Genomic DNA, 12,555 nt, shown 5'->3' with positions numbered 1-12,555 from the left:
TCTTGAAGAAACTGAAATGAGAGAAGCATTTAAAAGTAAGGTTATGTTACAATAGCTCTTTTGGGCTACAAACACAATCTTTTTTTTCAAGCCACCTTCTTATGATCTACCTGATAAACCAAATGTGAGTTTTGTTACAATAATAAAACTGCAGAACTTACATTGCTGAATGTGTGAGCCTGACCTGACAGCATACTGATTGAAGGACAGAAATGCTCAATCTTTGGGATTCTTAAGTACGTTTAAGCATTTAGCATACTTTCCCGTGTTACACATGGGGATGTCTACAGGATATGAATAAGAATTGAACAAATATTAAATTTTAGAGTACAGTATCTAATTCTTCGGTTTGCGTTATTGGTAATTCAGAAAGAATGGTATTGTAAAAAGATGCTTTTAACAGAAGTACTTCCCCCTTGGGGAAACAAAAAACTGTCTTTTTCATCTTATCTCACAGTATAATGTGCTTTAGAATGAGATGCAGAGTTGTTAGTGTGACACTGGGTGACAAACAAAATGCACAAACAAAAAAAAAGTGCTTTTAGCAGACTCTTCATATCGCAATTTTATCTTAAGTATACAGTCACATTCTGGTTTGGAAGAAATGCTGAAACAAGTATTCCCTAATTGTTTCTGGCTATAAAAATGTCTCAAGTACTTTTCAAAAAGCCTTTGTGAAAACAATATTCAGTTTTTATTAACTCCTTAGGCTCTATTCCTGCTAGACTACTTCCCAAGTTTGTCTTCTCCCAGGTTTTCAAATGCTTGAAAGTTCTATGATATTTTAAAAGTCTGGCACTGTTGTTTTTAGTTGGGTCCTTTTTGACTTAGTTGAAGTACAATGTTGCTGAAAATAAGTAAGTTTAAATTGGTGTTATATTTATCTCTCTGGGTGCTTCCTACTGAAAAAGCATGTATCCTGTTACTCCATGGAAAATTTCACCTCACTAACACAATTAAAAGAGGCATTAGAAGGAGTTTTAGATTAGACTTGGCTCCTAAAACTGAAGCAATATCTTAAAAAACTTAAGTTTTCTTACCTTTTTTGGTCTTTGGCAAGATCAGAGGTTGCCTTCATTTGGACTCTGACCGTAGAAATCGACTATGCTTTGGTTAGTAATTCCTGCTGGAAGTCATGTTAGCAACCAGAGAAGAAAACTGGTGAAAGATTCCTCAATTCTGGCTTACTTTGCTGTTTTGTAGAGAGCCTTTATTTTTGTATTTGTAAAGGCACTAGATACATAAATTGTATGATAATAGTGTGGATTTGCAGACATGTTTTAGTAAACTGATACTTGGTCTCCGAGTTTGAATTGTCAAGTGGGAATGTTACTGCTGTGTGCACATCTACAACAGGCAGTGGTTTTACAATTCTTAAAATACAAAGAAGATATCGAAGTGATTTCTTCTGCAGTGAAGAATCAGTGGATTTATACTTTGTGCAGACAAACAAGTTGTCCTGTTCTTTCTCATGTGTGAGCTTGTATTCATTTTGTGAAATGTGATGAAAAAACGGATAAATGAGATCCACTATCTAAAATTACAACCAATATGCTTGAAGGAAAGTAAATAAGGGGGAAAAAACCCACCCACTCTGACACTGTTTCATGGAAATAATAGAGAAAAAAATAATGTTGCAGTGAGAACCTAAAGGTGACAACAGATAGTAAATGAGCAGAGCAGTGCTTTCTAGCAGCAAAAAATAATAGCTGTGTGAAGAAAAGTATAGACAGTGTATCACACCTCATGCCAAAAAAGAGGTAATTTCTTTCTCTATAGGGTAGTAATGCCCAGCCTAATTTGTGTAATTTTGCATCTCAGTATAGGTAAGGTTGAAAATGGAAAAGAACCTTAAGGAAAAATCTATTTACATCTGATAGAATGTAAACAGTGGACTGAATCATTAAAGAATACAGAATATAAGTAATAACCTGTCTAGAACTGCAGGGTACAAATGTCTGAATTAGTATGTATAATGTAACCCAAACAATTGCATAAGTAGTAGCAACATTTAATTATATGTTTATCTAATGTTTATTATAACGAAAGCTGATGCTGGATATCAAAGGAAATTCCCTAACTTCTGTGTGGAATTGAATTTGGAAGAAAAATAGGACTGAAGTGCTGGCTAAAAGGAATGAAACTAAGCAAGGCTGTTTTTAAATATACTGTAGAGAAGTTAACCTCTCTGAGATAGCAAACAGCTCTTTTCAGTCATATTACCCAGGCAAATAATTTCAGATGGGGCATTCTTGCTTTTATATTCATCTGTTATCTAATTTGATAGTTATTTATTTCCATAGTATTTATTTAAGTAAATTATCTTAGGCTTTTAGGAATGGAAAATGCTTGCAGGGTTTATAGAATTAACGTGCAGTGGATCTGAAACTGTTATTGGCACTGAGATTCATCTTGTATCAGGTTATGCACTAAAACCAGGAGGGCTTAGTATAAATAAGCAGAATTGTTTGCTTTACGCTTGTTACCAGATATTTTGTAGCTCCCCTTCATTGTCCTTTGAGTCCTGAGAGGAATAAGAATGGTGATTTTACAAAGTAACTGCTTGAAGTAGTGTTTTGCAGACAGACTTTTCTGGCAAAGAACTTGGACTGCTTTTGAAATTAACAGCACAGCAAAAATGTGTTAGATACTATGTTTTCCTGAATGAGACCTCACTTTTTGAACTGGAGTTGTATTTTTTCGTGTCCTTAGAAAACTGCTTAAAGCCCAGTTTTACTGTACTTGCCTACACATGTAGAGCTGTACTTAACTGCCTTAGAAATCCCCTTTGTTCTGATCTGGTTTGTTCTGATGGTACTGCTTTAGGAAGAAGGCAGGACATACTGTGAGAAACTTAGGAAATAAAGGTGGAGTGAAATTCAAGTATCACTTTTCACTTCTTAAAAAACCAGCAAGTTGCTCTACTTTACCGCAGATTAATTTGTCTCTTTATTTTTTCTTGGATATAGTGATCTGAGGCTGGAATCTGTTCTCTTAGGGTATTCCAGCGCTATTTCCAGTACCAACAAAAAGAGAACAGAAGTTTGCTGTGTTTTGTTCCCCATTTCTGTCCTTTTTTCCACTCAATTATTTGATTTTTAGATACTCGACTCCTTCTGTCCTCAGATATCTCAGCCCAAAATCTCAAAAATCTCTTCTTGATCATGCAGGGAAATGGCTGAAAGTCTTTACTATGGGATTTAGTCATAATCTTTTGGATCAGTGTTCTCCAAAGTGGAATGTGCAAGGCAATCCCTTGAGCTGCTAAAAAAAAAGACAAATATTTCATTCTTACTTACTTTCTGGTTTTGTGTATGTTTTATAATGTGCATAATATGTTAGTACAGTAGTACTTGTATATAACTTCTAAATAAATATACATGTATTGGAGGTGTGTTCACAAAAACATTTGGGAGATCAGTTTTTAGATAAACATCACTTTTGACTTTTTTTTCCATGTTTTAGTAGTCTGGTCTTTGGTTTGGGGAGAGAGAGGAGCTTAGTGTTATTTTCCAGTATGAGGAGCAGAGAATTTCTAGGAGTCCAAAGACATAACATTCAAATCCTGTTCTGTGTATATACTTGACAATTATGTAGTGTTTTGATTGAAGTGGGAATATTCATTGCTTTGTATTTTGGAAGGTATTTATGTAATAGTAAAGTAGTTCTGTTCCCAGTGGGGTGGAAAATATGTGCAAAATCATAGGATTCTGTGTTGGTTTTCATTAATCTTCTCTTCCCCTCAAAAGCTGTACGTCAGCCGTCTTAGAAGTGAAGAAATATGTGGCAGCAATTTTTTTAAGTTTGCAGTAATTTGGTTATATGCACTATTGTTACTGGTGTTCCTCCTTTATCTGCATCTCACTGTTGTGCTGGTGTTCTATCTTCACGTGTGCCCTTTCCTCCTCAAGAACTGTGCCAGGTCACATAACATTTTTGTGACAAATGTCTACTAGGGAACAGGGATGCTTAACAAGGCTGTTTCTACTCTGTTCTAGATACAAATTTGAACTTAAATCTCCTGAGCTTATCACACCTTATTCACTGTGGTGTCTAGTTCTTGGTCTTCAAACTACTTTTCCAGTCATAGTTATTTTTGAAAAGGCTTAGTGTAAGAGAACTTGATGCATTATCTGTGAAGTTGAAAACATGAAATAGAAACTGGCTGTCAAAATCTGAAAGGTATCAAGAAAGGCTTCCTGTAATTAATTCTTTATTCATATTTTTGCAGATTCTGGGCCAAAATCAGAGTTTTGTTTAAGGCAAACTCAAACAGATGATGCGACTTTAATCTAGTGTGACTTGCCTGCATGTATTTTCAAGTGCTCAAAGGGAATTCACATTTGATTATTTGCACCATAGTGCACTGCATAAAATATTCATGGAAGTGTCACTTTTCCATAGGTGGCACTCCAGGGCAAAGACAGGGACTTTGGGAAACTTTAGATTTTTAAAGTAATAAGTATGAAATGCAAGTTGAAAAAAACATATGCTGTTTGGTACTGGTGTCCTGCAGCAACTGACAAATCCTTTTTAGACCAGCAAAAAATTATATTACCTGTATTGGTTTTGACAGGACTTCAGAGTTTGCTAGCTAGGGCTACTGTAAGAAATTTCTGCAAATTGGAAGAGTGTGAGCAATTAAAAAGCATGACGTGTACTCTAAAACTCTGCGCTCTAGTTGCTGAACTATTAGGATTTGGTATCTGTTGTCTTCAAATGCGTATTTTCAATAGTAATATCTCATCCAGTTGTATGAATTCGTCTGAACCCTGTGAAAGTTATAATGTAGCTTCACTGGGGCTTGGGAGACTCCAGCCTTTCTCCAAATTTCCAGTTTGAAGCTGATGCATTGATATGGCGATCAACCTTTTTGCTGACAAAAGTGTTATTTGTTTTAAAGAAATCTAGAGACAAATCTTGAAAGCTTACCTTGCTAATCAGGGTCGGATAATGGGAGCTGAGTTAAGAATGTGTTCTATGTTGTGGAATGCATGTGTATCTTGAATTTGATTACAGTACTTGCCACAAAATTTCAGATGTTCTTATGTGCAATAACATGCACATTTTCATGTAGAGATCTAAAAGATGTTTTGCTAATGACTAAGAATAGCTGTCATATATTCACTGTGTTAGAAAGCAATATTGTATACTAGCAATTTCCAAGGTAGCTAAGAGTTTCATGGTTTTGCTAGTACAGCACAGAACAGGGCATTCAGTGAATCTGTTTTATGTTGCATAATTAATAACTTTATTAACATCTAAAATAAAAATGCAGGATTTTGCATGGCAGTTTCAAGGAGAGAAATGGAGGAGAGAAGTCCTTTTTTTTTTTTTTGAAAAGCAATATATGTTTTTAAATGTTGATTCTCAAGTTTTTGTTTTTCTAAAATGCTTATTGTTATCAATTTTGCCTTCATAGGTATTTTTGAGGTCCTCAAAGCAATGCACGAGTTGGGGGTGGAACTTAATGCAGAAACGTACACAGACTATGTTTTTAAAAATTTTGCTGATAGTGAAACTGCCCGTGACCAGCTGAAGGTGAGTTTACATTTAGAATTTGTAAAAATGACTGTTGGATGACTTGTTTTTCTATATTCTATGTGAAGACTTTAGGTACTGACAGTGCTCTAAACAGGATGAAGCCTGTTCAGAATATTTAGATCACTTTCCAAAGAGTTGTTGCACCAATGGTTTGTTTACTGTGCTGTTTTTCCTTTCTCCTTTTCAGAACTAACCCAAATATTTTGCTTGACTTACTAGCTTTCTGTTTCCTGCAGTGGAAAACTAAATAAATTAATGATGCCAGTTTTTTACTGGGGTTTAGAAGTATTGCAGTTGTTTCTGGTGATATTTTTTTTTTAAACTTTTTTAACTTGGTATTTTTTTTTTAACTTTTTTAACTTGGTAAAGAATTCAGAATTGCAGACTTAAGCTTAACTGTCCCGCTCTTTCTGCCTTTGGTAAATTTCTCTCTTGCAGTTGATTTCAATATCAAAGTTGGATCGTTTTTTCAGTGGCAACTGATCTAGTTAGCCATGCAGACTTCCATAGAGCACCTTCTATGTTTGCAACAGCTATCTATATAGAAGTATGCCAATCTCCTTTGGGAAGGAAGTATTTAAAAATACAAAGTACCTGAAGGTTTTCTCTGTGTGTTCTTCCACTGACTGATTACTTTATCTCTAGAAAAATGACTGCCTGTTTGAAACTGTTGGACTCTTTGTAGCAGAAATAAGATACGAAGCAATACACGGAAGACTGAACAATGTTCTTTCCATATGTAAGTATTTTTCATGGTGCGCATTACTATGTTCTTGGTGGTAGTATTGATTGGTTGTAGGCTGAGAGATTTACATTTATATATGAGGCTTAAAGATGTGCAAGAAACTTGAACAAAGATATTATGTGAGGTCCTCTATGATGAGATGTCGGACTGTCTGAAACTACCAGTTCTGGACAACAAGTCATGATTATTTGAATATTGAGCCTGGCCCTGAGATTTACATATGAGATCTTTATAAATCACAGCTTTGCTGTGATTGTGATAGGATTATGATCCTCTTGTACCAGAGGACTTAAGGAATCAATTTGCCTTGTACCATTACTGTTCAGTGTGGTGATTGTTTTTACACAACAGTAAATGGCTCTGAAATAGTACAGAATTAGTGAAATAACCAACTTAAATAACTGATTCGACTGATCTTAACCTAAGCATAGTCTGCTGATATGTTGGTCGTGGAAGTTGTGTATAAATTTGATGGGCGAACTAGGTGATGAAGTTGTAACAGTACTTCTGAGCTGTTTTCTTCTTTCTTTCTTTCTTTTCTTCAAAGACTGTTCTGATGCCCAATGCTTGCAGAAGTTAATATGTCATTGATTTGAGTGTATGGGATCAGACTATTTGCTTGTTTAAGTAAGAATGTATGTTTCTTCTTAAAATGTAAAAGAAATACAGATGTTATGAGGGTAATATATTGAGACAAAGCACTTAAATTTGTTACAGGAAGACATCTTTTTTTAAACAACACTTTTATTTGTCCAAGATTGAGGGAAAAGCTTAAGTGCAGCTTTTGCTGCAGTTGTCATTAACCGTTTTACTTAACAAATACAGAAATTCGTAGTCTGTACGCTGTGACCCAGGGAAGATGATTTGTTGAAAATGAGAAAATTGAATGGGTAGCAAGTAATCAGTGATAAAATTTTTGTCTTGAGATTTATCAAGTAATGAATCCTTAAGATTCACCTTGCAATCTGCCATTGTTTCATTTGTTATTACAACAACAAAAAACATCAGCCATGAAAAATGAAGTAATTAAACAGTTCTCTTTTCCAAAAAATGTCAAAGTTTTATTAGAAGCAATTAAATTTCTGTAAAGTGAAATAGCGTTTTTCTTCCTACATGAAAAAGTGGACCCACTCCTGTGCTCTTATTTTGGTTAACTAGAATAGTCAGATTTTAATGTGTTATGAGGCACAAATACGTGTGTGCCTAGTATATGGTAAACGTGTGTGATATCAAAATTACGATACAGGCACATATAGTAGACTGTGTTCTGTTTTACTGTGATGACATTAGAGTCACAGTATGATTTAGCTGTTGTTTGCGTGTTGCATTTAAATCTTGTGGTATTTCTGTTTACAAAGACTAGGGTTAATAATTCATGGAGACATACAGAATTTCTTTTGAACTTGAGCTTTAAAGGAAGGCACTCCTGTAAATAGTTTACCAAGCTGCAATGAATGCTACTAAATCTAATTAGCACCTATGTAATGATAAGGCGTGGATATTAAACAGCTGACTTTTTTTTTTTTTTGACTTGGCTTCTTTTGCAGTATTACAAAGAGTGAAAAAACAGATGGAGTATGGAAAATAGTTCAAGATTGTCTCATCAGTGTAGTTGGGGGAGGTGAAGGTTGGGTTATTAATGCTGGTTTCTATCTAGGTGTATTGATTCAGCTTCTTATACCTTATAATGTATAGATTTCTGCTACTGACAAGATGAAAACTACGAAGCATCTGCTGAGGAATCTGGGCTCATAAGGCGGCGTACATGAGAGCTGCTTTTTCCCCTTTATCATGCTGTTCCATTCCACTTCATTGTCAGCCTCTTGATTTTCTCTGACTTGTTTGTTGCTAAGGAAACCAGGTTGCCGATTGTCAGCAGCAGCTGAGCATACTAAGATGCTTTTCTGCAAAAAGTTTAATATACTGCTGGAGGAGAATTTATATTGGAGAGTCTCTTGAAGCCAACTTTACCTGAGATTCTTGAACTAAAGTAAACGTCCCAGCATTTAAAAGTTTTCATTTTCTAGGCTGGAGTTAGGCTAGGGCGTGATTTTGGCATGTTTTCCTGCCTTTTATTTCCCAGGTTCCTATAGAGCTGATGTTTTTATTTCAGTTCTCTTCTACCATATTCTTTATTGCAGCCTTTGCTGAGAGGGCACAGTGCATTCAGGTTTCTACAGGGGTTAATTCTATTGTGATAGTGAAGTCAGAAGATAGCATCATACAGGACTTCAATGCATATACTATTGTAATTTTTTCTTTGCTGGAATGGGAGACAGCAATTCTAGAAGAAGAAGGTGGAGTGATTTGGACTCTTTAGTCAAGAAATGATGTGAAGTTGAGGATGAAGGGCATAGCTGTAAATGACTTATCTAGGACATCTAACTTTAATATTGCAGTTTTCTTTGTGTTCAACTGATATGGTAAATAACAATTAGAACTCTGTATCTTCCTATTTTTTCCCCTTATGTTTAAACACCAGCAGAAGCAAATACCTGAGGAAGTGTATGCTTTTTTTTTAAAAAATTAAAAAAGGAAAAAATGTACATCCTGTTTTAAGGCAGATATTCAGTTTGAAAGAATTAGCAAACCATTTGCCTCTGGTGGATCTTTCTTTGTTCCTGTGCGAATATATCAAGTTTTCTTGATCGGGATTGTTTGGGGTTTGTTTTGCTTATTGGAAAACAATATTTTGTTTGGTCTTGTACTTTTTTTTAGAGACAAGATGCTTACTCCTATTACTAATTTGAATAAAAGACTAATATATTAACTATGGATTTTAAAGGCAATGAAGAAAGAGTAAACACTTTTATAATATTTGATCCCTTTTGAAATGGAGCAGGTCTAAACCTCATAAAACCAGGGCTGTTTCAAATACCTTGGTGTTTGAAATTTTGATTAACAAAAGTTTGTCAGCATTTACTAAACTAGCAAAATAGTTCTTCTAATGACACCATATTTACATTACCTACTGACTTGTTGCAATTCAGAAATATTTTTAAAATGACCATTTAGAAATGTTTCTTTAATTTACAGTGTCTTCAGCAAGCACACCTCCTATTGATGTTCGTCAGTTTAGAAACAGCCTCATTCGGGGCTTTAGAAGGTAAGGTTGATATTTGATTGCCCTTTTTTCCTCTGTAGCAAAGTTCCCTCTTTTTTGCCGTGTTGAGTGCTTGTTGCTGTCTTCCCTACCACCCCCTCCCCGCCCCGACTCCATGTTTGAAAATTTAGAAGTAGAGTTCCAGTTGTAGCTCATCTGAGGAATATATTTGTTCCTCTCTGCTCTCCCTGGTTGCCTTGCCTTTGCTATATATGAGCATACCTTTGAAGTATTATATGTAGTGGATTAAAAAGAAATTCACTGTTTGTTCTGTGGAACTTGACGGTATATAAACTTCTCAGGGTAGTAAACATTTTGAGGTTTATGCTAATTCACTTTTTTATTTATAAACTGCTTTGCTAATGTACAGTTGCCGTAAATATTATCACTATTAACCACTAAGGTAAATCGATGTTTAATGAATACAAAATACCAGTAGCCAGGTGTATTCTATAATATCTGATAGTTTTCTGTGCCCTCTGGATTAATATGACTCCTGAACGCTCACATTTAACACCTAGTGTTGTGCTACAGTGCTGTGACTTTGTATTCACAGCCATATGGTCCCATTTTGTAAGGAGGGTTCCTTGCTAACTCGCAGGGTTGTCGTAGGCGTATGCAAGTGAATTACCAAGCATTTGTTATTCAGCGTTAGCCACAGTCAAACCTTTAGGACTGCGAATGAGAGGTTTGTTTTTTTTTGCAGCATACCTACACCACTGGGACACAGAGAGGTCACTTAATATTGCTTGGGACCAGAGTCCAAAGACTGATTTTATTGACTGAGTTTGTTTCCTAAAATTTTGCAATTGGGTATTAGTAAAACATACCAAGTGAATGTGACCGAAGTAATTTCATAGTAAATTGCAAGTTCTGTCTAACTGATAACTACTCTGCTGTGGCAAGAGGAGAAGAAAAAGCTAACCAATGTTAAAATTGCATTTGTTAACCATGCCTTAGCTGACTTTGACTTCCAAGGGATAAGTAAAGTAATGTTTTAGATCCAGTAAGTATTTTACTGTTCCTTCCAGAAGTCAGTCGAATGTATTAAAGTAACAGATTTTTGCAGCACATTTTTTCTGTGTAGCTATAGAGAAATATTGAATTGAAGTAAGACTTGCACTAGGAAGGAAGCCATACCAATGTTCACCACCTATAATCGATGCTAGCGTCAAATACTGCTACAACTGGAAGGTTGTGCAGATGTTCACAACGTGATTTTTAAGTATCTTTTAAAATATTACCAACTTGTATTGTGAAAACACTTTATTCAAGTGAAACAGCTTACAGGTGACTGCTGTTGTGTTTTCAGTAGTAGTGAACATCTGGGCTAAAAACTCAGAGTTCTGAGGCAAATTAAAGTGTAGGAGTTTTTGGTGGGTTTTTTTGTTGTTGTTTGGTGGTTTTGGTTTTTGAACTTAAGCTTACCATTTCCCCAGTCTCTTTGCCCCTTCCAAGTGTGGCTTAAAAAGGGGTTTTTTTGTTAATCTCTCTGGATTGCCTTAACTGCTGCCCCACTTCAGAAGCCATCTACGAGGCTGACTGTGCCCTAATTTGACCCTTATATTGTTTCTGAAAGCATACCAATTTATGTTTCCTTTTCCGTTTTAAACTTAATGGCTAAAACAACCTGAAAATGAAGCTTGAGAATATGATAGGATGAAAACAATATTTGTTCCTTTTGTAAAGAATACAGTAAAATTTTGTGACTGAATGCTGGTCTTAAATGTTCAAATGAGCAGAGCTTAGGACTGGAGTACAAAAGTACAGGGTGTGACACCAAGGACGTATGAACGATGCCCGTGGCAGAGTAGTTTATGGATTTCTGTTGAAGCTGCTCTCCTCTAGTAACTGCTTCGAAGTATTGCCATTCTATCTGCCTGATGTACCATTAATATTTCAGAGTCAGGTACTTTAGGAAATTGATGCATTTGATATCTGCAGTTCATTGTCATCCTGTCAGTGTTAGTGAGTTCACCCAGGAAAGCTTAACGAAACTCACAGATAGCACACACCCTCCCCTCCTCCCCCCACCCAGTCCATATGGACCTGCATTTGACCCGTTTTCAAATACAAGTGGTGATAGCACAGGAAGAATAAATGTTTCATAGGCTTGAACCTCCTAAATAAAATTCAGAACTTTGACAAATACTTTCAAGTTCCTATGAGCTCTTCAGACTGGCATCTTATGAGTCTCTCTATGAAACTTAAGATAAAATAATGTCATAAGTTTTTGTTCTCTTAGCATTGTCTAGGTTAATGTTGCCTTATAACTGTTGAAAAGTTATAGCTTCTAGCAAAAATTTTGATGATCTACAAATAAGAATATCACTTTTTTGTAGTTTAGTGAACTGGTTAACATTTGGTCTTTGGCTGTAATCTGAGGTACGAAGTTCTTTCCACCAGGATCTGTCCTGTGAGGGGAGAAATTTGAGCTCTATGTTTTGGGTTTTTTTCTACTTAAAATATTTATCGCACTATAATACCTTAAGAAAGAGGTTTGATTACTTTCTTGTGTGTGTGGTATAAATGCATTTATAGCTGCCTGTAGTTATCTGTCTATACTAAAAACTAATTTTAATGCACAGGAGTCTAGATTTTTTTCTCTAGCAAATACCACATGTTGAATGTTTGCTATGTAAAGTACAACTGCTTGAGTGAAGCTTTATTTTCTTGAAATGCTGAATAGAATGAAGTATAAAATAAAAAAAATACAATTATGATGTGTTAAAAGATTGGACTAAAAATAAAACTTAAATGTACTTTTTTACCTTAGTTATCTGTTTGGGTTGCTGCATTATTTAAATTTATTTAGCAAAAACTATGACCATATCCAGCATTGTAAAAAGTACAATACTATTCTGTACAGAGTTGGCTTAAACCATATGTGGCAATTATTGTCTTTTAATTTTATTTAAATAAGATTCTCAGTGTTAATGATTTATTTTTTTAAAAAAAAGATAACAGAAAAATCATTTTGTTGCTTTTAATTTGTTATCCTTTGCTGCCCTCTACAGCTCAAATGATGTACAGCTTTGGAGCAAGGTAAGTGGAGATCATAATGCTGTAAATAAAATCAGCTTCTTTAGGCACTGCATGTTTATGATGCTTTATTGCAAATCTGAATTCTGAGCCTGGTTATTGTAGATATGATTAATTTAAG

General features: G+C 35.2%; 1 protein-coding gene across 1 annotated transcript in view; it reads left to right on the top strand.

Moving 5' to 3' along the window:
- Positions 1-12,555, top strand: part of LRPPRC (leucine rich pentatricopeptide repeat containing) — a 92,293-nt gene that overhangs the window by 19,310 nt on the left and 60,428 nt on the right. The window contains exons 12-15 of the mRNA XM_054062893.1: positions 5,423-5,541; positions 6,190-6,283; positions 9,326-9,395; positions 12,410-12,437. Of these exons, the coding sequence (XP_053918868.1) occupies positions 5,423-5,541; positions 6,190-6,283; positions 9,326-9,395; positions 12,410-12,437 (311 nt within the window). The remainder of the gene's footprint in view (positions 1-5,422; positions 5,542-6,189; positions 6,284-9,325; positions 9,396-12,409; positions 12,438-12,555) is intronic.

Source organism: Cuculus canorus, chromosome 3 (assembly GCF_017976375.1).
Source record: "Cuculus canorus isolate bCucCan1 chromosome 3, bCucCan1.pri, whole genome shotgun sequence".
In the NCBI taxonomy this organism is placed as follows: domain Eukaryota; kingdom Metazoa; phylum Chordata; class Aves; order Cuculiformes; family Cuculidae; genus Cuculus; species Cuculus canorus.
The sequence above is the reverse complement of the archived record's forward strand: the minus strand, read 5'-3'. Positions and strand labels throughout refer to the sequence as shown.